The sequence below is a fragment of the Streptopelia decaocto genome (assembly GCF_964273445.1).
Source record: "Streptopelia decaocto genome assembly, chromosome: 17".
Classification (NCBI taxonomy): domain Eukaryota; kingdom Metazoa; phylum Chordata; class Aves; order Columbiformes; family Columbidae; genus Streptopelia; species Streptopelia decaocto.
In genome coordinates this window covers 6,051,584-6,078,418 of record NC_138672.1, presented here as the reverse complement: position 1 = coordinate 6,078,418, position 26,835 = coordinate 6,051,584, and the positions used below count along the sequence as shown (strand labels likewise).

The window sequence follows — 26,835 nt, the reverse complement described above, 5'->3', positions numbered from 1 at the left end:
CTGACTGTTAAAGGGGGATTTATGTGTTTGGGGGAGGAGTGGAGCTGCAACTGGCCCTGAAAACGGGGAGAAAATCAAAACTGCCAGTCTGGGTCAGACCAAAGCGTCACCCATCCAGGACTGGCCAGAAGCAGATGCCAAGGACAGGGCATAATTCAGATTGTTCACAGCCAGCGTTTCGGGGACTTTCCCATCAGGATGCCTCCTCCAGAGCCCTGTTGAACAGTTGCCAGCAGACCTGTCCTCCCTGAGCTTATCCAGTCCTCCTCTGGAGCTGTAGGTATTTCTGGCTCCCAGAGCATCCCCTGACAATGAGTTCCACAGTTTAATTACAAGGGGAAAGGAAATGGCCTTGGATATATATATATATATATATAAATATATATTTTTTTTTTTTAACCCTTTGCATGAGCCCTTTATTCCTCTGTTGTCAGAAATGGTGTCTGGAGAGGGATTGTGAAGGGGAAATTAGGAACAAGGGAGAGAAGATACAGCTTGAATTTGGGTATAAAGCATGGGGAGAGTAGGGTAAACTGCTCAATTAATACCAAAACAGAGCCTTTCCGGGGATGAGATGTGTTATTTTTTCTTAATCAAGTCTAGCAGGTCTAATGGCACCGCACGCAATGAGCTCTGGAAGGTAAATTTGTTTTGATGTGCGTTTGACAAACTCCAAAATGCTTTTGCACAACAAGTTCTCACGGCTGCCGTTGGCTGGGAGAAGCCCAAGTGCCCAAATCGATAAGGTTCCACTCGGATAATAGAGATGGGAATTTGGTTCGTTATGTGAAGTGGATGCTGAAGTGGATAATTGCAGATCTTGAGGTGTTTGTCCTATTTGCTGGTTTAGATTGAAGAAAATTTAGGTGCAATTTCACAGGTGTGTAGATACAAAACGACTTCTGTGGGGATACTGTGCTTGTATCGATAGGGTGATAAAGCTAAATAACTCATCCTTGGTGTGTTGTAAGAAAACAGATGAAAAGTAAAAGCTCTGAGTGCTGCAGCCGGGCTGGCTCTTGGTTAGAAGTCCTGTGGCTTCACATGGTCCCTTTTCTTCGCAGGGGAGAAGGGATCCTTCCTTCCTTTGGCTTGGAATGTTCCTTGAAAACTCAGCCTATAATTCTGTTTTTATGATCGCTGTGTCTTTGCCAAAGTGCTCTATAATCTGCCTCCCTGTTCTGCCACAGTCCAGTGGCGAGTGCACCAAGGGAAGGTCATCATGGACCCTTTACAGTGCTGTGGTGATGGGGGAGACCTTATAGCTTGTATTCCAAAGGCTCTGAGGTCTTCAGTGTGGTCTGATTTCAGCAATTACCTATTTATTCCTAAATTAATCTTCATGCAGTCACTAGATTTTAAGTGTTGTTCAATCTGAGCACCTGGTGAGGTCCTTTCTATTGGATGGGGGCATGAGCGTGCAATGTGTTTAAAAGAAATACGAGTGCTGTTGTACAGCATTCATTCTGAGTTTTCTTGACAATGTTTAAGCTTTATGTCAAGTTTTCTTGGGATGGCGCCCTGGCCTGTCCTCTCATAGTGAAGTGCCCTGAATATTGGCTTTTCTGAGGGAATAACAAATACCAGTGGTTGCGTAAAGCCCCTGATGCTCTGTGCACTATTTCTGCAAATAATCCTTGTTTATAATTCACCCTTGGCAGAAAAAGACTTTAAATTATTAAGGCACTAAACACTTTGCAGTGAAGGAACAGAGATAAACCTCTTGGCAGAAACAAATTGCTGAGGAGAGGTTGTTCTCTTTGGCGCATTTGGTACTTTAAAGTATTATGAGAAATAATGCGCGGGGGGACTGGGAATTCATTACTTGATCAAAAGATTTGTCTCTCTCTCAAAAAAGCAGCTCCTCGGTGTGTGCTTTCCATAAACCCCGCAAATAAGGAGTGTCCCCAAGGCACAGGTGTGGATCCCCAGAGGTGTCCCCGCTCACCATGGGGCTGAAGGTGGCCCGATGTGGTGATGGGTGGTAGCCACGAGGGCTCTGTCCTGCCCCCAGCTCCACCACCCCAGTTTATAAAGCCTTTTTCACATTCTCAATGCTTCCTCAAGGACAGATTTCCAGGGGAGCAGTGGGGATCCCCCCATTGGCCCAAATCCCTGGAGCTCCCCTGTTCCCGGTCGGGGGATCCTGTGTCTGTTCTCCAGGAGCGGGAGATGCTGGTGCCGGTTCATCGTGTCACACTGTGTGTGTGTGTGTGTCCTGTGTCAGTCACTGGCCCATTGGTAAATCAGGGCTGTTCAGTGGTGTGAAACAGAAGGTCTTATAACTGTTGATTTTTGCCACCTGTTGCTTATTTATCCTGTTATTACAACAGCTGGCACGTGTCGGTTCCTGGAGTCATGTAACCACACAACCATCCATGTGTATGTATGTACTTACAGCTACATATAAGCATGTACATATAACATATATGTATTTAAGTAGTTATACTTACATTTTTCTAGCCCTTTTCTGGAGAGAGACTTAAAACATGCACCATGGAGATTCAAACCCCAGGGTACTCCCAATTTTTTTATCATCTCAGCACTTTAAAGCAAATATCATCCTCACTGGTGACGATGTTTCCAGACTGGGGTAAGCAAGGGGAGGGCAGCTGTGCTGACAATGCCCCGTGTAGGCTCTTTCTCCACATTGTGCCTCCCGCAAACTGGTTTCATCCTCTTTTTCTCTTTGCAGGAGACATCTGCAACTGCAGCGTCGTGGGGAGCGCCAGCGCGGCCGAATGCAACGTCACCACGGGGCAGTGTCCCTGTCTCGATGGCTACACTGGGCTGTGGTGCGAGACCTGCGCCCAGGGCTTCCACCAGGAGCCCAACAGCCAGCAGTGCCGGCCCTGCGGCTGCAGCCCCAGCGGCTCCAGCACCGACCAGTGTGACCAGTGAGTAACGTGTGCGCGGCGTTGGGGTTCAGGCGTGTTTTGGGATTAGAGATGCACATCAGGCAAGAATAGGTCTTGTCATTTGGTGCTGGTATTTAAAAGAAAGGGGCAGGAGTGAAGCTGGGCTTAGAAAAATTCATGGATTACTCTTCTTTTCTTCAAGATCTGGGTTATAAAAATATCCATACCTGTGGCAAAAGCCCTGGCAACCCACGAGGGAGTAAAATTGCATTTCTGAGTTGTACGGAGGCAGAACCTCTCCTCTAATGCAATAGACTCTATCGGACCGGACAGCCTTCATGCTTGAGCTGGGTTGGGGAGCGGAGGCTGGGATGGAGCACAGGGCTTTGGAGAGCTTTATTTTCCAAAGGGATATTTGTTACAGCAGAGAAAAGTGAAGCTTTGTGCTCTGTCCTTGCTGAGCAGCGTCGGCTCCCGCCTTGCCCGGTGTTTAACCTGCCGCCCCCTCGCCTTTGCTGTGTCGAGAAAATCACCGCAGCTGATGCTTTGAGCTCTTGGATAATGAATGTGTTCCTCTTCATCTCACCTTACCCACTTTTGCATTTTGCCTTTTAAAAGCCGACATGCAATTATTTTCTTGGGCCCGTAAAGGGAAGCGGTGCCTGCATGCAGATGCAGTGGGCCCCTGCTTGTTGTCTTTTAGGGTTTGGTCTGGGCTCAGCGGGTGTTGAACAAACACCTGCACGTTGCTGCCAAGGTTGGGGCTGACTCAGAAGCAAAATGTTCTGCAGGGACATGCCATTTGTAATTATTTTATCCTTTTCTTTTTTTCCCCAAGCCCCATGTTGAGGTCCTTCCTTTTTGTTTCATTGCTGCATTTTTCTGCTTGCATAAGCTCCAAAAAATCAGAACTTATAAGCAATGCTCCAGCTGACTAGAGTGACCTTGTTACTAAAAAAGGTGATTCTTGGGGGTGGAGAGTGTAGAGTTTTTCACTTATTTTTTCTAGTGGTTGTTTTGGGTATGGGAAGATGTGCCTGGAAGCATCAGGGTTTGCCACAGACAGGAAAATCTGAGTTTGGTCAGATCTACTGCAAAGGCAAATTGGGCAGAAAGGCAGATGGGGCAAATCTTATCTTTGAGGCCTGGGAGAGGAGGGAGGTGCTGCTGGAACAACTGGGTTAACTGGGATGGCCCATTCTCGCCCTGACCCTGAGTCACAGGCAGCGGGCGAAGGAAGGATGTGGGTGATGTCTCCCAATGTGGAGTGAGACAGGTCTCCCTGGGGACTTCAGGTGAGATGATCCAAGTCGTGATGGAGAATGAGGTGGAATTTGTGCACGTAGTGAAGCCATCAAACCCAGCCCCAACATGTATGGACCTGGAGATGGCAGAGGCCCTTGCTACCTTCTCTTCAGCACTGTTTTACAGCCTTAAGGGACATGGGACATGCAGATCCTTGGGCATTTGGAAGAGGCCACACAGGGCAAAATTTGGAGGAAGACTTGGGGAGGAGGACTGATGTTAACAGAGATCACTCTGTGTTTCTCTTCCCTGCTCAGTGGGGTTTGCTGCAGATGGAAATGACCTCTGGGTGTTTAAAAAGAGGAAAATTAGGTCAGTTGTCTGTGTTGCAGGGCTTAGGGCACTGGTACGGCTGCGAGATGGGCAGCATCCTGCACGGCGGTGTCTGTGGGAAAATGAAGCGAGATGCAAAATCCCATGGGGCAAATGCACCATCGTTCCTATTGCATTAAAGAAGTGCGGTGCCAGACACATCTACTGCTTCTCTGTGGCAGGGTTGGATGGGGGAGGCATCTGGGATGTGGGTACCGAGGCTCATCCCTGCAGTGGGGTCTGTCACGATGGGTGGGATGGCCTCTTCTGCATTGCAAGGAGATGCATGTGTGAATCCAGGAATGACATTTTTTTGGCTCTTGTGTTGGAAACATTGGGTCTGGAGGTCTGGGTTTGATGTCCACCTGCTGCCGAGTCCCTGGGTGAGTGGTGCCTGTCCCTCTGGACATCCCCGTGTGGGATGAGGTGCAAGCATCGCCCAACACCAGCAACCAGCTTCTGTTTCATTGACAGTAAAAATACTGTAAGCTGTATTTTCTTTTTTTAAAGTACTATCCCAACTATAACTTGCACAAGTTAATTCCTGCTTGCTGGCTTAAGAAAAAAGGAACTGCTATTCAGATGAGTCTCCGAGATAAACAACAGCATGATTTTGGACTCTGCCCCTTTTTGCCAGAGGCTGGTTTGAGAGGCAGACTGCCTGAAGGCGGGGGGCACACACTACATGCCTGAGAGGGTTCAGTCGGCTTGCCCAGGCTTTTGTAAAACTGCCTTTTAAAGCACCACCATATGATGACTATTAGTATTATTTCTAGGCACGCTCTATGGCTGGCCAGATGGCACACCCAAGTACGCTGTTGATTAACTAGGCCTCAACTGCAGACCATCGAATAAAAATTAAAAGAAAAAAACCTTTCCCGAGGCAGACAGTTGATTTTGGGAGTGAACATTGACCTGACATGCTGTCGCTATGAATGGGCTCCACGGCCACTAATCAAAGGTCTGTTTTGGTGGTGTTAAAAATGTGATTATCTGAGGAGATCCACACAGATCTCCCCCTGGGATGGCAGAGGGTTTCTATGCTCTGGTTTGGGTGGGTTTTTTTTGTTGGATGAAAAGCTGTGTGTAGTTGAAGCTGGGGCTTGTTCTGGGGCTGGATGCAATCCTGGGCTGCCGGAGCGGGACGGGTGTTCCCCGTGTTGTGGTAACGCCTAGAAACCTCAGATAAAACCACATTTCACTGGGTTGGATGCTGCGTAGATCCTTGCTAAAGATAGCTGTGGCCTGGAAGCGTTCATAGTCCATAGAGGAAGGGTGGAGAAAGAAGTGACATTTCAAGGGCCATGGTCAAGGTCATGGAGCAGTGGAGAATGAGCATGGTGACTCATGTGGGTGCACGGGCTGGGAGGGAGGGTGTCTGGTGGTGGCCCCAGCCCATGGAGATGTAGCCAGGAGCTGCCCCCCACCAGCTTCATCTCCCTCACCATCTTTTGGACACCTCAAGTTAAAAGCCGTGTTGTCCATCAGTCCATCCTCCCCGGGAGCAGGAATATCCCTGCCTGGTGGAGGAGGCAAAGGTGAAGATGATGCTGCTGGAGAAGGCCATCGCACCCAGGCTGCCCAGCTCAAATCTCCGAGGCTTGCACCTCTCTGCATTTATTTTTCTTTATGTGAGCAGAATCCTCTACATGAACTCTCATCTCCTACTCCCTATGGCTGGGCAAGAAGCCAAGCCAGAGGCAGCAAAGATGGTCTGGGGGGACAGTGGTCTCCAGCCCTCCCGTCTGGGGCTCCTCGCAGTGTCTTCTCCCAGGATGTCACTCGCGTCCCCAGCTGGCTGGTGACGCAGGGACCCGGCACAGCGGGCAGCTCCAGGAGGTGACAGGAGACCCGGGGGAGCCTTTCCCTGCTGCAAAGCAGCCGTTGTGCACCGACACGAGAACGATCTGCACAGGCGTAGCTGTTGAAATGCACACGGAAATGATTTTCCTGTGTAAACCTGTCCTCTGGCTGGTCGATTTGAAGGAGCAGGGCTGAGCCCGGCCTGGCAGAGGTGCCCTCCTGCTGAAGAGGACATGTCAGATGACTCTGCATTTTGATTTATTTTGGTACTTTTTTACCTTGCCAGCAGCACTGGCCAACCCCATAGGGGGCTGCAAACATGAGTAAAAACTGGCCAAGAGTCTCCCAGTGGGTCCCAGTGGTCTCATCTGCTGTGCTGGTTCCAGGCCTGTCCCTGCCCCTTGGTGAGGGAAGGAAAGGTGTCACCACCCTGATTTACCTCTTGCAAGACATTCAGTTGTGGTTTTCATCACCCAGCATGTAGGATGGTGTGGCTTTTCTCCAAAGCATGGCCCCATGGCCACAGGGCAGCATGTTTAGCCCGTGAGCAAGTGTCCCCACACGGGTGCTTTTGTATTCCACAATTCGGGATGTGAATGGAGGAGCTGACAAGGTGATGCACCCTTCAACTCTTATCACACCATCACCTGGGCTAGCGAACAAGAGGAGAGCTGTGCCTGCTGTGGGCTGTTGAGGATTGCCGCGTGGTTAGCTAAACCTGGCTTAACCATCTAAACTGGCTTAGGTCCCTTAAAAAGCTCTAAACTAAACACACATAATATGTTGTCATTGTCCCTAATGAAAACAGATGCATGTTAAATTGGGGTCTGTGAATCAGTTTAAGTTTATCCCTCTGCCTGTGCCTCAGTTTCCCCACAAGCAGAAGGGTGATGGGAAGCAGAGGCTCTGATGTGCTGTTTGGAGGCCGTGTTGGCTTTGGGTTGTGTCCTGTGATGAAATACAGCGTGCAGCTCTCAGCTCCTTCCACAACCGAGCAGCTGCCGGCTGGGGAGACAGATCTGCAGCCTGTGATCCCGGTTCACACAGAGTTTGTGCCGCAGGCTCGGCATAAGTCATGTTAGAGGGAGCTCCTGTCACTCATTTCCGCTTAAAATAAAAAAAAGATAAAGCATTCATATAAATGCCCAAGTGTTAATTCAGAGATGTTTTTGCCCCCTCAAGGGATTCTGATGCTTTGTGTTTGCATTAAAAGGAATTAAAGCAGAGTGTCCCTGTGAGCATTTCTACACGGCTGTCCCCTGGAGCGGGGATGCTGCGAGGCTGAAAGGGGGTTGCTGTTGCCATCCCTCTGTGTCTTTTTTGTAGTGGGCTTCTCTTCGGAGGGGCTGATCTCCTGACCCTTACTCATGTGGATTTGCACGAGCGTTGCTGGCGAGAGCAAGGTCAGCGGCGCTGGACAATGTTCTTTGTTCGGGTCTTTGAATGAGGGCTGGGGGTTCTGCTGGGGCTGGGCAGGGAGAGCAGCACGCTGGGTCTGCAGGGCTGGTGGGATGTGAGAGATGCAAAGAGGTGATGCAGGGGGGAAGCCACAAGAACCACTGGTCCTGATGGCCTTGGGAAGCACCCAGGTGGGTCACAGACTAGACACACCTTGAGCATCATGTGATATGAAGCTATGTAGGGTAGAATCCTGGTTTTTATGTTAGAAAATGCAGATCCATTGAAATTCAAGGCTTTTGTGGAGCTTCTCCAGCCTGGGCAGGAAGGGTGCTCGTGGTGACGGTTTGAGATGAGACCTCATGTTCCCAAGGTCTTCTGCCCATCCCAGCCGCAGGAGGTGATTTGGGGGAAGGCGGTGGAGTTCTCCTTCTGCAGCCAGAAAATCTTCATTTGCTGTCTTCAGGGTGTTATCACGCTTCTGAAATGTCTCTTCTTTGCGTGGGAACTGTATTTCCTTCCTACTGTATTTTTGCAGTCCAGTAAACCACATTGGGCAGATAAGACCTCGGGAGCCCCTACTCCTCAAGGAATTGTATATTCCAAAAAAAAAAAGCCACAATCTCCCCCACCTTTTTTTCCCTATTTTAAAAAGACTGCCCTCCCTTTTATAGATTAGCTGAGCACAAGCGGTGGCTCATTATCTCCCAGTAATGCCTTGTCAGCATCACTCTGCAGAGAACAGATTTTTTTTTTTGGTAGCGGAAATTGTTACACATGGACATCATAAAAGCAGAAGAATATCCCGTTAGAGCATATTTTTCTGTGTGCTTTAATTATCTAAATCTTTCTCCCATTACAGACTCTCATCCTTCACATCCAATTAGCTCCCATCCTCTCTTCCCTCACCAGCAGGTAAATATTGTACCTGCACCCATTTTTATTCGGTTGCAGGCAGGGATGGGAAATAAATGAGTGACTGGACACAGCAGCAGCGAAAGGTAGATTGTTATAATCTCCCCTACCATAATTGTGGCTTCTCAGAAATGCTGCTATTTTGTTGTGTTGTGTTTAATTTTTTCCCAGCAGTCTTTGCCCTTCTGGTGTTTTCTGTTCCAGACTCACTACTCATGTAAACATTGGCTGCCCTCAAAAAAATATTGGTTTAACTTTTTAAGGTCTTGTGGCTAAATTCTGGCTTGGGGGCAGTGGTTGTTGCCTGCGCCTCTTTCTGCTGCCTGTGAGGAGGCATCAGCAGAGATTTGGGGGATGGAGGGACTATGTTGGGCAAAACTGGTGTGTCCAGTAGGGAACAGCACCATCTCCCTTCCTTCCTCATCTCTTCTTGCATTGAGGTTGCCTGTCCTATCCCCATGTTGCTGTGACCTCCAAGGGATCATAGAATCATAGAATGGTTTGGGTTGAAGGGACCTTCAAAGCTCCCCCAGTGCCCCCCCTGCCATGGGCAGGGACATCTTCACCAGCTCAGGTTGCTCAGAGCCCCGTCCAGCCTGGCCTGGGATGTCTCCAGGGATGGGGCATCCACCACCTCTCTGCCCAACCTGGGCCAGGCTCTCACCACCTTCAGTGTCAAAGATTTTTTCCTCATGTCTAACCTGAATTTTCCCTCCTTTAGTTTAAAACCATCACCCTTTGTCCTGTCACAACAGCCCCTCCTAAAAAGTCTGTCTCCATCTTTCTTACAGGCAGAGGGGCAGAATCCTCTCCCTTGACCTGCTGGCCATGCTGCTTTTGATGCAGCCCAAGGTACAATTGGTGTTCTGAGCTGCAAGCGCACATTGCCAGCTCACATCCAACCTTTCACCCACCAGCACCCCCAAGTCCTTCTCCGCAGGGCTGCTCTCCATCCCTTCGTCCCCCAGCCTGGATTGATACTGAGTGATGCTCTGGGAAGCCAGGAGCTGCTGTTTTGGGCTGAGATTTTGCAGTTAGTTGGGTTTTTGCTGCTTCTCCTTGTGCCACACTATGCAGGACCCCATCCAACCTCACTCTCCAGGGTCATCGTGCTCTTCCCATCGCTTCCTCCCTCCCCAGACACCGAGGTCACGGCGGGGGGTGCTGGGAGGGCACATGGAGGAGACAGCACAGCCCCGGGCTGGACATCCCCGGCTTTCCCATCCTCGATGGGGGAGACGGGGTGGCGGAGGTGGCGCTGGCCAGACAAGGTGGCCCTTTGACATTTACAGAATGGCCTTTCAGAGCTGTGAAGTGTCCCCACTCCGTCGAGGGGCTGCCATATAAACAGATGCCGTCCCCCGGCACAAAATGAGGAATGCGGCGCACAATGGCCCAATGTTCCCCAAAATAAAGCTCCGCTTCTTCTGACCTCCACAAAGGCGGCTCTGAGCGGGGCGCAGGGTCCACCAACCGTTCCACCAATGGGTTTTGGCTGCTGGTGGCTTTGGTTTGAGCCGAGGGAGCAGGGAGGTGAAACCCAACCATGTGCTATATGGGGTTTTTTCCTGCTCTTTGCATCCCCCACGTGCTGGTATTCAAATTAATTGACCTAAAGGAAAATCAACACACGGGTTATGAGCGTTCTCGGTTTGCTCAGGGTGAGTGTTAACAGTGTTGGTTTTCCACAGAAGTGACTCGGAGCATTTAGCTTTCAAATGTTAACTCTTGTACATTGCTCAGAAAAATGTAAGAGAGATTTATCCCCTTGTTGCTGTCAGACATCACAGAAAATCAGCACAAAAGGAGCCGGGCTCACTGGAGAAACGCACCATTTTTAGCAACATCTCTCTGAATCCTAATCTCGTGCAGCATCCTTTTGTCTTATCCCATCAAAGTGTGACAAAGCCTTTTTCATGAAGGTTGTTTTACAGATGCTCGTAGTTCAGCAACATGTTTTTCCTCATTCATAGGGAGCGCCGTTAATTGTATATGTTACAGGAACACCTCCAGGGCGAGATCTGTGACCAGAGGTTGGCACGTCAGCGGCTGGGAGGGGACAGGGTGGCAGGTGAAGCTGGAGATGCCACCAGGTCGGGTAAGGGCTGGCAGGACCCTTGGTTTCCATCTTCCGCAGGGCAACGTGGCCCCTCGATGGCTCTTCTGGGGCTGGTCCTGGCAGGTGATGTTGTGCTGGGAGATGCTGGGGTGCGAGGGGTTTGTGCACTCTGTGCTTCAGGATGAAGACGGTAAATGTGTTTGGCAAAGCTCTTCTTGAAAGCCATGGGGGGTTTTGGGTGGCTCACCCACCCTGGTTTGAGACCCATGGGAGCTCCCTCCTTCTCCAACTCTGCCCCAACATCTTACCAGTCTCATGGGTTTTAAAAGTAAAGGCACCAAAGCTTGGTGCTGTGCTGTTTTGGCTGGCTCTGACTTGGCCAGGCAGCCCCTGGGCTCTCAATGGCAGCTGGGAAAACATTCAAAATGAATCTCTCCCTTATCTCCTCCTTGTGGGGGGTGGGAAAGGAAGAAAATAAATGATTGGAGCTTGCTAAGGGTTTTCTGTTACATCATTAAAGCATGCACAGCAGGCCTGCAAACAGCCCTTAAGGCGATGGTCCTCTGTCCTCCCATCCGTCTTGTCTGTCGTGTCCTTGCTAACTTCAGGATGTTTCTGTGGAGGAGGACGAGAGACCCATCACAGATGCAACTGAACACAGCGATTGGTCTCAGATCACAGATGTTTTAATGCTCTTTTGTTTTGGTTTCTTTCCCCTTGTGATGAGGCTTCGAGTTCCCATGCTGTCCTGTGCCAAGGGCATTGCCTGAGGTCCCAGACGGAGTCTGTGTGTCCTTCCCAGCCGTCAGAACTGGCAGAACATTATCTGTGTGATGCTCTGCAGCTTCAGGCCATGCACAGGATGGGATTTTAGAGGTGCTACGTGTTCTCCATGTTGTGCTCCCAGGATGCTTCTAAGTGTGGTCAGATCTACCTACAATCCTCTTTAACACCACCCAGAGCAACGCATAGAGCGGGGGGCTCTGGTGTATCCCCCTAACTTCTGTGGCTGTAAAGCTGCAGTCCCGTGTGAAATCCCACCCTGGGGGACGTTTTGTTGCCACCAGTGGCACAAATCACTTGGCGAGTGATGGGATTTCCTGCATCCCATGGCTGTTTCCCCTTGAGTGGATGGAGGTAAAATCAGCCTGGCTTTTGTAGACGTTTTTTGGGGTATCGGCTGTTCCCCTTGCCCAATATTTTGCTTTTATTTATGGCCCTATTCCCAGTGTTGTGGGGCCCTGCAGGCATCGAGACAGCAGCCCCTGAACATGAAACCCAAGGGCTGAGGGCAATTAAATGCCTTATGGGGGTCCCCAACCCATGGGCAGCCCTCACCCCCAAAGGGCTGGATCACTTGGGGTTGGATCTGAGCCTTGCACGTGCTCCCGTCCCCACTAATCACCGCCTGCTCCCTCTGTCAGGATCTCTCGTGCTGGTGATGTTTTTAATCATTAGGAAACGTATATAAAGTTGATGGATGATGTGTTGGTGATATACACTACCTACACGGTCTTTAAAGTAAGTGTAGTCGTAAAAATCTAGTAGAAAGCAAAGCTGGGGGGGGACTTTTGTAACAAAAGTCTGGTTTTGTCCCAACACACCCTTCCATCGATTCTTTTGTGAGACCTAAAAATTGGCTGGCTTCAGTGGAGTTAATAATCATCTGAAATGGAGTTGAGCAATTGATGTTGCTGCATCAAAATGTTTCCCTGTTCCCTTCCCCCAAAACAGAAATTCCTGGCTGATACTCAAAATCCCCTTCAGTTCTCACTGAGCGAGTATTAAACTGTGGGTCTTTTCTTTTCAAGTTTCTGGGGTTTTATGGGCACAATCGGGCTGTTAACAGGATTCTTTTTTTTTGGTGGTGGTGGTGGTTTCAATGCATTTATATCATTGACCTTTGCTTTAAAAAGTGTCTGACAGTCTTTACTGGACTGGAGCTATGAAAGGGAGTGTTGTAAGGGGGCTTTATTCTATGGAAGCAATGACCACAGGCAAAGCTTTATATTTGCTGAGTGATTTAATTCTTGCACATGCAGAACTTGGCTCCGTGCCATGTGTAACATGTTGAGAAAAGGTCTGCTTGAGAGGCATTAAACCCAAACTTTCCAAAACTCTACTTTTCTTCTTTCAAAAATAGCTTTCTTTCCTGTTATTTTTAACCTAATGAGGAAAATCGAGGGACGTTGCACCAAAATGCTGCGTTGAGCTCTAGCAGAGTCATTGGGGAAATAAACCTTCCTTAAAATAACGGATGGGAGGCTGGGAGGAGGGTGTCATTGAAACAAAGTCTTGATCGAGGGACAGGAGAGAGAACCTGGTAACCTGAAAGGCTGAGGGAGCTGGGGGTCTGGAGCTGGAGAAGAGACTGAGGGGTGACCTCATTAATGTTTACAGATATATAAAGGGTGAGTGTCAGGAGGATGGAGCCAGGCTCTTCTCGGTGACAGCCAGTGATAGGACAAGGGGTAATGGGTTCAGACTGGAACACAGGAGGTTCCACTTAAATTTGAGAAGCAACTTGTTCCCGGTGAGGGTGGCAGAGCCTGGCCCAGGCTGCCAGGGAGGTTGTGGAGTCTCCTTCTCTGCAGACATTCCAACCCGCCTGGACACCTTCCTGTGTAACCTCATCTGGGTGTTCCTGCTCCATGGGGGGATTGCACTGGATGAGCTTCCCAGGTCCCTTCCAACCCCTGACATTCTGGGATTCTGTGACCTGGGAGGATGAAGATTATCCAGCGCTAGTGCTGAGTCTTGTAAAGCCCGACTCACAGGGCACATCCCCAGAAGATGAATTTTCAGGCTGAAAGTATGAGATCCCCACCAAATGAGTTGCTTTTCCTTGCTTGGCTCTGCCTGTCCCCTGCCTGCTTACAGGAATATCTGTGCAGTAGTGGTCAGAAGCAAATAAAAATAAACCGCTTATTGTTTGATCTTGTTTTAAACACTGTGACAACATTTGGATTAATGGCAAGTCTTGTGAAAAAAGCTTTTAAAAAGTCATACTGAGTTGCTTAACAGCGTCCCTTTGAATTCTGCATCTGCCTGCTCCATTTCCAGAGAATGGTCTGGAGAGTGAGAAAACATCATATTTGTTTTCCTACTTGTAATCGGTCCATTAAATATGCCTGAGATTTCATATTCTGAAACTATTTAATTTTGTGGCCACTTGGGCTGAGTTCTGTACATTGGTGTGCCTTTTGAGTATTTCTTCTTCCTTTGGCAAGCAAACAAAACAGAAATACTAAATTTTGTTAATTTCTAACAGAAGCGATGTCTTCCCCAAAAACATTGCAATCCACTGCATTTTAATTAAAAACAACACATCGACAGCGCATCAGGCCATTTGGAGACTCTATTAGGTCTAATCAACAGATTTTTCTAGGGGCTTTTAGAAGCAAATTGTGCGTTGCTCGCTCTTCCCCAGGAGGAGCGAGGGAGAACAATAGATAATCTTTGTGCAGACAGACTGAACACTGACATACTGAATTTGAAAAGTGTGTGAATAGGGTGGGTGTTGTATGGGGCAGAGCAAGAGGAGGGTGCGCCCAGCGGCGCGCAGGGGGTGGCACCCGCCTCCTCTGCTGCAGCTGCAGATAAACCCATCTCCTGGAGGAGATAAATCCCGTTTATTGGGGTTGCTGTCCCATGTCCCTGTGCAGCACACAGGGTGTCCTGCAGGTCCCTGTTGGAGGTGTGCAGAGGCGCTTCTGTGCTCTGCTGTCCTCAGCATCCAGGGATGCAGGGGATGAGCTGTGGCCACTGTGTAGGGGTGGAGGAGCACAAGTGTGATGGGAGCGAGTGAGGGACGTGGGGGGCTCAGCTGGAGAACAGGAGCTGAGGGGAGAACTTATCGCTGTCTACAACTACCTGAAAGGAGGTTGGGGCATGGAGGGGGGTGGTCTCTTCTCCCAGGGAACAAGTGATAGGACAAGAGGAAATGGCCTCAAGTTGTGCCAGGGGAGGTTTAGATGGGATATTAGGAAAAAATTCTTCACGGAAAGGGCTGTCGGGCATTGGAACAGGCGGCCCAGGGCAGTAGTGGAGTCACCATCCCCGGAGGGGTTTATAAGATGTGTAGATGAGGTTCTCAGGGACATGGGGTAGTGCCGGAGTTAGGTGATGGTTGGACTCAATGATCCTGAGGGTCTCTTCCAACTGAAATGATTCTATGATTCTGTTTTGTCACATGCAGGGACAGGAGTTGGACTCGATAATCCTTGTGGTTCTCTTCCCACTCAGGACATTCTATGATTGTGTTTTATTTTATCCATTCCTGTGACTGCTCTGAGAGCTGAGCCTGAGTGCTGCTCTAGTCTATAAAGTCACTTACAAAAGCAATAGGTTTGAAGCCTCTACGTGGAGATGCTGGCATGGAAAGCCAAAGGAATGAGGGTAACCCCGGTACCGGTGCTCAATGGAGCTGGGCATGGAGAGGGGCTGTCAGAGCATCTATTGGCAGCTGATGCGTGGGGATGGCTTTGGGCCAAGGCTTTCAAGAATGAGTGATGTTTTCTGGTGCCCAGCTGGAAATTGCTGTCAAGGCAACTGGTTTTGCAGAGACTCAGCCTTTCTTGAACTCCCCATTGCTTCTTGGAAATCGTCGCCCATGGGTTTCATGTCTTGTATTTCTATGCGGGGTTCCCCGCTCTGAAAAGCGAATCCAAAACGCCGAGTGCAGGTTTGTACTTTGGATGCCGCCCAGCACATCCAGATTTCAATGTTTGTTTTGTCTCTGTGCAGCTCTGGGAAATGCCAGTGTAAAGCTGGTGTCACGGGCCTGAAGTGTGACCAGTGCAGTGATGGATACTACAGGTTTAACGAAACCACCTGCGAGCCGTGTCAGTGCAACAACCGCTCCAAAACCTGCGACAGTTCCACAGGTAACATCTCGTGTGACCGTGGTCGGTGCGGACCTTGCCTGTTTCTTCTGTCTCCGGTTTTTGCCGTTTTCATTCAGCAGACCTCCTGCATCTCCATGTTTATGCCTTGAGTACTCAGAATCTTTACCTTAAAACCAACACTAAAATGCAGGGCAAGGCTGGAGTTAGTCCGCTTCTGGAGGAAGTCAATAAAAGCTGCGTTATTTACCCCAGGCTGCAGCACAGAGCCTTTATTCCACAGTCTGTATTGGAAATCAGTGCTCTATTGTTCTCTGCACTCACACAAACACACAACATTGGCTTTTAAAGAGCTTTTGTTTAACAGCTGTTTACCTGGAAACATATACGGTACTGGCACTGATGCAAGGTGCGTGTTATTGCCACAGATAACGTGATTAGTGCTGGAAAGAAACAGCAGCTAATTAATATTGCCTGCTTTTTCTAAATGTGCCGCGTTCATTTTCCTTGATCGTTTCTTTCACTGTCTCTCGTATGGATGTTGATGGAATGCAAATGTGGAAGCACCTGTGCTTGAAGAGCTCATGGGGGGGCAGGGGGAACATAATTGCTTTCCCATGTCCACTGAAAGGGGAGATCCCAGAGGAGCAATGTTATGTGACCACCTGCCCGACCCCACTTCAGCAACAAAACTCGCACTTTGAAACCCAAATTCTCATCCAAACTTCCAGGCTGAAATGCAATTCTGTAACGTTTATCCAGGAGCTTAGAAAGAGCAATAATTTTTAAAATGTTGCAGTTTTTTTTTTGCATAGCTGGCAGAGATGCAGGGCTCATGAAATATGGGATTTCGGGGCAATTTCAGCCCCGGTGTGTGTTCCCTCGTGGCCTGTGTGTTTGCGGCAGAGGAACGAGCTGCAGTGCTGGCTGTGCAGTGCAATGTCCTGGTGCTGCTGGGCACAGGGGCTGTTTCTGGGGGTGTCGGGGTAGCAGTGGCCACCAGATCTGTGCTCCTTGAGTTTGAGTTATTGCATTCATTCCTATACTGAACTTTACGTGCTTAGGAGTTACTAATGTTGAAGGATACAAGGCTGTGCCTAAAGCTGTGCACGCACCAGCTGTGTTACTGATTTGGAGCCGTGTGTGTGGGTTTTGTGAAGGAGCAAGATAATCTGCTCGTCCTTTTTCTTCCTCAATGTTTCCCCTGCTCTTGATTTACAAAAAAATGGCAAAAAAAACAGAGCAAGCCACAGTGCAGACGTTGCCTGTGGGATGGGGCTGCTCAGGCAGAGCAGAGCTGGGACCGTCCAGCACTGAGCCTGGCTCTGCAGAGCCCCTCTCTTTGCTTAATGACCTATTGTTGATCTGACAGAAATCCCTTTTCAAAAATTTTCCTCCATCTGCTCTACTTGCTGCCGGGGGTGGGGGAACCCAAGGAAACCAGAAGAGAACAGTCGATTAAAAATGAGATCCGACATCTAATAAGTAACGCAGCGCACTCGGCCTGCTCTAGAGACTGCACTTTGTGTGACCTCCCCAGCTTCACATCAGCTGTGTGCAGCCTTTGTCAGATTTTCAAGGGTTTTTTCTGCATTAATGCCGTACTCTGGGCTCCCTCTGCTGGCTCTGCCACTGGCCCTGCTCAGCATCGCTCTGGCCAGGAGCAATATTTAAAATTACTGGGCTGGAAATGGGGTGGCCAGAGCTCCCCAGGCGCCAGCGTTTCCTTCGACACGACCCTCGGGCCCCATGTTGTGTCTGTTCGATGAGTTTAGTTGTTTCTTCCCAGCTGGGCTACTGTGAGGGCTGATCCTTCCTGAGGGCATTATCAGGATGGGAAGTGCTATTAATTATTAAGGCTTTCCACAGCGATACCTGCTTGTGAGCCTATGCATACTTTGCATGGCGGAGCCACTTGCTGACTCACTGGCAACGCAGCCATTTCGCAGGGTTGGTGTAGATAAATGCGAGTAGTTTCCGCCAATGGGAAAGTCATTGGTCCTGAAATGACCAAGACTGTGCAGAAAACGCAGGTGTGATCCCAGATTTATACGACCATTAATTCATACAGAGCACGGTTCACCGCACTCTTAGTGCTCATCAGGCAAATTGACCTTCCACAAGCTGGCCTGTCCCAGGCATCCTGCCGAAGCAGCTGATTGAGGTTTGCAGCTGGAAAAACCAAGCCCAGCAGATAGTTTTCCCCCTCTAATCCTGACATCTCTCCCACAAAAACCACCGGCTCGTGTCTGACAAGCTGCTGGGTGAAGAGCAAACAGTGTGTGGGAGCTGACACCATGCACGTGTCCTTAGTCATAGGGTGCTGCCAGCCCCAGAGAGCTGGTGGATCAGCCGCTTCCCAAAATCGGCAGTTGCCAGGGTTTGGTTCCTGCCCTGGGTGACACATTCGGCTGCAAGGACACGCTGGACTTGCAATGAGGGTGGTGAGAGCCTGGCCCAGGTTGGGCAGAGAGGTGGTGGATGAACCATCCCTGGAGACATCCCAGGCCAGGCTGGACGGGGCTCTGAGCAACCTGAGCTGGTGAAGATGTCCCTGCTCATGGCAGGGGGGGCACTGGGGGAGCTTTGAAGGTCCCTTCCACCCAAACCATCCTGTGATTCTTTGTTCAGCTGCAGAATTGTCTCTGTGCAAAGAGAAGAGCAGGAGCCACGCAGCGTGTTGGGCTTGCAAGGGAACCAAACTGTTCCAATATTAAGAAAATCTGCTGTGTTTTTTTCAGCAGTCAGCATTAGCCTAATTCAGGATTTTTGTGTGTGTGTGGTTAATGTTGATATGAGACTTTTCCATACCGCTTCAGCACGGCTAGATTAGCGCAGTGAATCTCCTGTCTGTGCTTATGTGTACAGTGAATAAACTGCTCCGTGCTGCCCTGGTTTGTTAGAAGGTGGCTGTTGCCTTTTCAGTGTCTTGTACATGGGATTTAATTAAATAAGCTTCCCTTGGGTCACTGCCACCTCAACGAGGAGCCTGCTGCTGATGCTGTTGATGGATGGGCTTTTGATAGAGGCTGTGCTTTTATAACTAGGGAGATTTTTCTTTCTCTGGTCACAGCAATATCAAAATGCAATTTAGAGGGCCATTAGGACGCAGCCTCTGCTCAGACACAGCACGTTGATTTTCTGATTCAGGGGCTTCCCTAGGAAGGGGAGGTGGCTCAGCCGAACTCCCAGTTCTCCTCTGTTTCTCCGCGAAGGTCAGTAATTGCTGCTGCCTCGTGCCTGTGCTGGGGATGGAGGAGCTGGAGCCGCACGGGTGGGATGGAGCCATCTGTCCCCAAAGCAGGACGGTGGCACTTCCCTACCCCTGACCGCCAGCTCTGTGGTGCAGGAATAGGTTGCAAAGGTAGAAACTCATGAGCGTGGGGGGTTTGAAGCATCAAGATCCAGACTACCTGGCACAGTTGCAAACCAAACCCACTTTCCTTGAGGACCATTTAATATTGATAGCGTGTGTTTGCCTGCGCTGACCTTTTGAAGTGATGAACCATGGGCTTCTCTGCTGGAGCCACCTAGTTTTTCACATTGTGTGTGTGTGTGTGCAGAGCGGGAAATGACCATCAGAAGGTCATAAGAGGCCAGGATCATGTTTTGGCCGGAGGGCATCCAAAATCACCTGTGAGCTCTGATAATTGAGAGTGCTCCATACAGATTCTTTCTCCAAATGTTCTGCTCCAGTTCCTGCTGCCAAATGTGTTTTTGTGCTCCTGTCCCTTCCCCAGGCACCTGCCTGCACTGCCAGGACAACACCCAGGGGAACCACTGCGAGCTCTGCAAGGAGGGATTCTACAGGAGCGCCCATGGCTGCCACCGCTGCCCCTGCTCCACCGTGGCATCCACCGGCACTTGCCAAATACGTAAGGCTTTTATTTTGGTCTAATTTCTCAGATAATGAATGTAGCTCTTTGCAATGAAATCGCCACTCGGAGTGCATCAGTGGTACAGGAGGTGGCCAGCAGTGCCATGTAACCATCCATACCTCTGCGAGCCCCCTTCCAAACATCCCCATGGGACTCCCAAGCCTCAACCTTCTTGCTCTATTTTCACGTAACTGAGAGAAGAAATCATAACTGTAATAAACATATAAGATATGTTATTATTTCCTTAATCACTTTTGCAATGAAGCCACCCCTGGCTTCATGTAGGCCAAAAAGTTCCTGCAGATTGCAAGAGTTAGTTCTAGCTGTATTCTGAAATGGCTGTTTGAGATGGAAATGTTCAGGAGTAATAATCAGTTTGCTTAGCAACGTGCCGAGCATGCTCTGTGCTGCTGGCACCAGGCATCAGAAACCCCCAAAGCTTTCTTTTTTTGCCTAGAAAGAGAAAATGCCGCAGTTCATAAGTTATACAGGGTGTTTCAAAAGATGGACCCGATTTCAAAGATCTGTTTGAATCCATCCTTTTGAAACACCCTCTATTTTTAGCTTAAAATTTGAGATTGGTTAATATCCTGTTTCCCTGAAAATAAGATCTACCCGAAAATAAGCCCTAGCCCGATTTTTCAGGATTTTTGAGGATGCTTGGAATATGTCCTACTCTAAAAATAAGCCCTAGTTACAGTACATTAAAAAGTCAATTTACCTCCTGTCCAGGCAGCTATATATGTAAAAAAGTAATAAGTTTTGGAGCAAAAATTAGTATAAAACTCTGTCTTATTTTTGGGGAAACAGGGTACTCACTGACTACTGATTTTTATTGTAGTGACTTGTGGTCAGGTCCTACAGAACAAACCCCACAGCAGGTGTTTCTCTGTGCCGAGCTGTGGCACACACCTGCTTTGTTTTCTGTGTCCTTTAGCGCCCGGTGAAACCGCCCCGAGGTGTGACCAGTGCAAAACCGGCTACACCGGCCCCAACTGCAACCAGTGCGACAACGGCTACTACAACTCCGACAGCATCTGCGTCAGGTGTAAATGCAACGGGAACGTGGACCCGGCGCGGTCACCCCGCGTGTGCCGGCCGGACAGCGGGGAGTGCATCGGCTGCCTGTACCACACCGCCGGCTTCCACTGCCAGGACTGCGAGGACGGTTACGTCCGAGAGCCCGAGGGGAACAACTGCACCAAGAAAGGTAGAAGATGCTCCTCGGATCGGTGCGGGAGCTCGCTGTGCGGCGGAGCTGCCTGGAGGCTGCCAAGGGAGTGCTGGGAATGGTTCAGATTGGTTTAGATTCATCTGGCCTGTGGTGCAGGGAAGAAAAATAGAACTTTATAAGCGTTGATGCCTCCCAGCCTTGAAACCTGTGGTTTAGAGTTAGCTCTGTAACCACTCTGATCCCCAGTAGCAGGCACTGCTCGTGAACAAGCTGGAAACCAAAAATTATTGGCAGTGTATTTAACTTTTTCAGATTTCAGTTGCCTGATGTACTTGATCTCTTAGTGCCCAGTGAACTGTCCTTACTGACTGGTCCACTCGATAGCACTGTCTAGTTCCCTAGAAAGGGTGTTTATAATAAATTTTGTCACTTCGCATACTCTGCAAACAATGGGTACTTGGACCAAGTTTAGGGTTTTTTTTATTATTATTATTTTTCTTCCTAAATAGGGAAGCCAAAGCTCAAGAGAGATGAGATCCAAACTTGCACAGTGAGTTTACATCAGAATTTACTGGTACCTGCTCTGGAGTCTCATCAGACTTCAATCCACATCCAAGACACTGTATGCAGCATCTCAGACACAAACTAGCTGTGGTACTTAGAGCTACTGCATAGCAGGAGGACTTGGAATATAATGAGATTAAATGGTCCTTAAGTTGCTCCTTCAGTGCTTATCAGGAGGTTGGTCCACAAGGTGGATTTCCAGCTCCATGCATGGAAACAGTACAGGTGTTACGTGTTAGTTAAGAGAACCCAGAGTTCAGGAAAGCATCGAGGCCCAAATTTGTCATTGTCACCAACAGAGATTTAATTCAGATCTTCCATTAGGAGCTAATGTGGTTTTCACTCCCATGCTGCTCTCGGGAGGTGTAATCACAGAGTCCTCGGCGCAGGGAGATGATCAATACAAAAAAAGTTGAATGCTCATTAGCCGGAACTGTACGGTTACAGGGCTGGAAATGGCACTTTTGCATCGGCTCATCCATTATCTCCCCATGCACAGCTTTGTTTTCGTGCAAAGAGCTACATGACCTTGCTCTGTTAAAATCCATATGTATGGCTTTGCCTGTATACTTGCAGTTTTCACCATTCAGATTTATTTTCATGGCATTGTTATAGCAAATTTCTTGTGTGGGGAAAGACTGTCCCCCTTCAAAGGGACTGGGACGTGCTCTTCTAGCTTTCCTGTTTCCTCAGCACCGATTTTTTTCCCATTCTTATTAAGTGATTAAAAAGGCGTACAGTTTGTTTCCAGTTTCTTGCACACAGTTTGCCTAAAAATCGACATGCTGAGGTACTGTGCATTAACTAGTTTTAGGTTTAGATTTTCATAAACCGCTAGTGCATTGAGAGGCCTGGTCTTGAGTGGCTTCTAGAGTGAAATCAATTTAAGTGGTCGCAGCTGAAAAAGAACCAATGTGTTCTGTACAGCCTGGGCAAAGCTAAACCCAACCTCAAGCACCCACTGTTCCGAGTCTTGAAAGCATCAATGTCTTGGTCAGGTTTAAGGCTGATGGAGAGAATATCCAAAGGACATAGGGGGTGACCCAAGTCGGTACGTGTGACCCCTGGGTGGCTGGTGTTCCTACTGCAAAGGTGAGTGGATTTAATGATGGAGCGTGGCACCGTGTCACCCAACCGAGCATCACAGTGTCCCCAAGAGCCGCTGCGTGGGCTCCCGCCTGTGCCCGTTCACTGCAGGAGCTTTGCAGAGATGGCATTTCCATCAAGCAGCTGGATGTGTGACGCTCATGCCAAAGCAGCCCATTGACTGAGCAGCTGCCGCTCTCAAGGAGCTGCTTTGGGACATCTGGAGCGCTGGCACAGCCCCAGCCAGCGGAAACAGGCGTCGCTGTGTCACCGCCCGAAAGTCAGAGCGTGGCACTGTGTCCCCATGACGTTACCGTGGGTTCCAGGAAATGTTTTCACCCATGTCCCCCTTGCCAGTGCTTTGCTGGTGCTGACTCACAAATAAAGCCCAGAAAAGTCCTGTTTCCTCGCTGGTGAATCAGCCATTGTCTCTGTTCTGGGCTTTTTTCTAATTATAGCTACTGGCAGGGTTTGCCAAGAATTGAGTGTTGATGAAGGAATTTGGAAAGGATGACTGAATTCCTCATGCCCTTCTCCCAAAGCTGTATCCAGGAACCCCTTGCTTCTGTCACGTTGCTTCCTACTGTGAAATTCTGCCTGTTACCCCATAGAGAAATGGTGTTTCAGCATCCTGAGTATCCTCATCAACCCAAGGCAGGACCTGCAGGGAACAGAGGAGCTGCTGCAGGGAGGAACTCTGAGCAGGACCCTAAATTAGGTGTGTGGTGCCCCCTCCAGAGGGATTTCTTTCTCCATTGCCTGAGCTGGAAACGTGACAGCCCAAAGTTAACTCGTGGGAGTTCCTCCCGTGGCAGGAGACGCGCGGAATATTTGCAGCTCCTGTTGCCAATGGAGACGCATATAGTGCAAAAATTAGTCCTTCGGAAGTGACTCGGCTCCTCAGTCATAATTAGTAGATGTTCTCTTCAGTAGAGCTGGATCAATACAGCACGGCACCAGTGGCTGTAATTGCTGCAGCTGTAAGTGGGTTTCAAATGAAGTTGCGTTTCTGAAAGCAGAAAGGGAAATGGAAGAGAGAGGGAAAGAGGGTACAGAGAGTCTCGTGGAGCAATAGATGTAGAGAATGTTTGGGTTCATTGAGGTTTCAGCTTCTGGAGGGTTCCTGCTGTCCGGACTTGAGAATCTAAAACAGATCAGGTTATTCCTGTGAAGAAAATGCTTTATTAGTTATATTTGAGAGCCTAATACTCAAGACTCTTATGGTGCTTTTGGACAACTATAGCTCAACCGGTTTGAAAAAGGTCTAGTGAATTTGCATCCCACTTACGACATTTCCAGTGATAATTTGTTGCCAACTCCTACATCTGAGAAGGGAGTTTTATCGCATTTCTGGGAGCAAGGCAGGTTCTTGGCTGTTTTGTGCCCGGGAACAGGCTGCAGAGGAAGACGGAGCTTGTGGCACAGTCTGGTCGTTCCCATGTTCTCATCCACCATATGCCAGCAACTGAAATCAAATCAGGATCCCAACTGGCTTCTGCTGTGTTCAAAAGCCTCATAAGAACATCCAGAGTCTTTTGTTGTTGTTGTGATGTGGTTATCTTCTGCTTCTGGTTATGCAGACTGGGGGTTTCTGTGAGATTTGTGCGTGACTTCTTCATTCCAAAGCAGAACTGGGATTATTTTGTCCTTTTATATAAAGCAGTGTAAATATTGAAACCCATTGCCAACCACTGTGATGGCAGAATACTGATGGTTCATCTTTTTTCATTTTTGATCTTCTTGTACAGGTAAGGCAGAAATAAACCCCATATTGTGACTATAAATCCTACACCCAGTGTACTGACTGAAAGGTTTCGGTTCCCGGAGCTGCTGTGTCCTGGTTGTGCAGCCCACGCAGACAATGAGCTGAGTCCCTTTGTTGTGTTCAAAGTCCAAACTCCTGCTGAGCTTGGTAAAACCCCATTTTCATGGGCTGGATATGAGCTGGACTGAGTGACTGCCTTTCATCATGAGCTTTTGTATCTAACACTGAATCTTGGCTACTGCACCTATCCATCCATCACAGGTTTTTCAGAGGAATGCTGCAGTCCGTGAGCACTTACCAACACAATTATTTAAAACAAAAACCAAACCAAAACCAAAATCTAACCATTTTTGTAAACTACTTTGAAAAAATACCAGCTTGAGCAGTGTAGACTTAATTGCCGTAACAACTGTGATATAAATGTCCGATCGCTTATGATTGTGTTTGATTCCAGCTTAGTGTATTTTATTGATCATTTTTTATTTGTTTTGTAGAAGCCACTCTTGGCCCAGAAACAAGGGAGTTTACAACTTCTGCTCCAAATGCCAGCAAGGCAACAGCATTTTCAACTGCAGTGATAAACAGTACGTTGTCTCCAACAACTATACAGACGATACTTCCTATAAGTTCCTCTGACAATAGCACCTCTGCTTTTGCAGACGTTTCGTGGACCCAGTTTAACATAATTATTTTGACAGTTATCATCATCGTTGTGGTCCTACTAATGGGCTTCGTGGGTGCTGTCTACATGTACCGTGAGTATCAGAACAGAAAACTCAACGCCCCGTTTTGGACCATTGAGCTCAAAGAGGACAACATCAGCTTTAGCAGCTACCACGACAGCATACCCAACGCTGACGTCTCGGGGCTCTTGGAAGACGACGGCAACGAAGTCGCACCAAACGGGCAGCTGACGCTGACGACACCCATGCATAATTATAAAGCTTAGAAGAAGCAGTGGTGATCCAGCTATTCCAAAGTAGGCGTAGAAGAAGTTACAGGGCTTGTTGGAGGGTATCGGGATCCGCGCCGAGGCTCCACGCCGAGGAATTTGCTCTGCAGATACTCTTAGGCTGGGTGAGCTGTAGCTCGCAGGTGAACAGGAAAACAAAAGTGTAGTACATCCGAATTTCAGGTAGTACGGTGGAATGTATTCAGTGTCCTGTTCTCCGTAAAGATCCATAGAATTCACTGTTGTTAAAGACTTGACTATGCTGATCTTACAATATATTCTCATGAAGAGCTGGTGGGGTGGGAAAGCAGGACCCCATGATTGATCAGAAGCTACTCGATTTCCAGCCTTTAGTTTGAAAAGTAGCTCAAGAATTAACAGTGGATTTTCAGGAAACAGACCTTTGCAAAGGCTTCATGTTAGTTCCTGATATAAATTTGTTCAAAAAGGAGGACAAAAAAAGGGAAATAATTGTTCACTGTACTAGCAAGAGGCAAGTAGAGGAGTGAGTTGCACACTTCAAAGAAGTCACCATTAGCAGTTTCCAGTAAGCAGGGAAACAGGAATAAAAATAGTGAAAATATTGGAGTTAGGGAGGAGACCGAGCTTTTCCCTTTCTGAGTTATTTATACAGGGTGATGATGCTATTAAAACATAGCAATCCATTTTTTCTTCTAGAAGGAGTTAATGAACTTGTATAGTTCCTGTGCAAGGGAAGATGACAAGACATCTCAGGGTTGCCATGTAAAAATAAACGCTAGGCTTAATACCCTACCCTGATAGAAATGGTGTGTTCTGTATATAAAATGTAATATATCTTATTGGAATTGTATTTGTAATTATTTGTAAAAAAAGACAACCAACCAAAAAAGTCCCAATGACAACTCCCCAACCTCCCCTATTCCCCAAGTCATATTTTGTCATCTAGATTTTAATTGTACAGCGGTTAGTGGAGTTGTTTAAAAAGGAAAAAAAATGTGGATTGTTTAAAATACTGTAAATTAGACGGCAATATTGTTGGAGCTGGGACTCCGGCAAACACCGACTGCTTGAAGCTTTTCTTCTAGTGTCACTAAATAACTTTCTTTTTTAGGGAAAATGTGAGTGCTCCCTACTTGCATCTGTCAAATTTCTCCATTCCTTTAAATACTGAGTGAATACCAATGTTGCCATGACTAGCGCTTAGTAGGTGTCCAAAAATCGGATGTACCGTTCTGTTACTTGTTTTTAAATCTTTATACAAAATGCAAATACACTGTCATGGATGCGTTGAGAGCCTGATCTCCATGGCTGAGCTTTTCCCAAGTGGCTGCTCATCCCATGGTGGATCTCGTTGCCATCTCTCCCGTGCGGACACGGTGACAAGGGGACAAAAATCCCCTGGATATGGGTGGAAACGGCTTTTAGCTGAAGAGCTTCCAGGAGCCGATCTGCGCTTCTAGATTTAAAAGCTGAAAGCGCGTGGATGCTTTCAGGAAACTTATGTAGCACAAGGCGGTGATGGGGAATCAGCTGTCAAAAAAACCCACAGGGGACTTTAGGTTTTACGGATTCCCCTGATTTTTGTGGGAGGCTGGCGGACTGTTAGTGCCGGGAGGACAAGAGCACAGGGAGGTGACACCATGGAGCTCATCACTTGGTACCTGCACCGTGCCCTCCCTGCGCTGGGGAGCCGCCAGGTCCCACCCATGAAAATCAATAGTTATATTTAAGCAAGGTGTGAAACAAATATTTCACCGAACTCCTGACCAACCTCAGAACTCAAGCGGCGTTGCTGTGTGTGTTGGTGCTTTGCAGGCGGTTGCTGCTGGGGATAAATGAAGTACCTGCTGAAGGGCAGCGGGAGCCGACTGATGCATCCTCAGAGCCAGGCAAAAGTCAATATTTCTCAAGACGAGAAACAGTAGGAAGGATGTGGTGAT

At 48.4% G+C, this 26,835-nt stretch overlaps 1 protein-coding gene across 2 annotated transcripts in view; it reads left to right on the top strand.

Annotated features, from left to right (window-relative positions):
- MEGF9 (multiple EGF like domains 9) overlaps nt 1-25,687 on the top strand; it is a 46,264-nt gene extending 20,577 nt beyond the window's left edge. The window contains exons 2-7 of one of the 2 annotated variants that reach the window (XM_082067534.1): nt 2,696-2,897; nt 15,397-15,536; nt 19,235-19,369; nt 20,310-20,582; nt 24,456-24,545; nt 24,660-25,687. In XM_082067534.1, coding sequence (XP_081923660.1) covers nt 2,696-2,897; nt 15,397-15,536; nt 19,235-19,369; nt 20,310-20,582; nt 24,456-24,545; nt 24,660-24,910 — 1,091 coding nt within the window. In that variant the 3' untranslated portion in view covers nt 24,911-25,687. Of the gene's footprint in view, nt 1-2,695; nt 2,898-15,396; nt 15,537-19,234; nt 19,370-20,309; nt 20,583-24,455 lie in introns of both variants that reach the window. The other variant, XM_082067533.1, reaches the window with a different exon arrangement.
- Nucleotides 25,688-26,835: the final 1,148 nt, after the last annotated feature.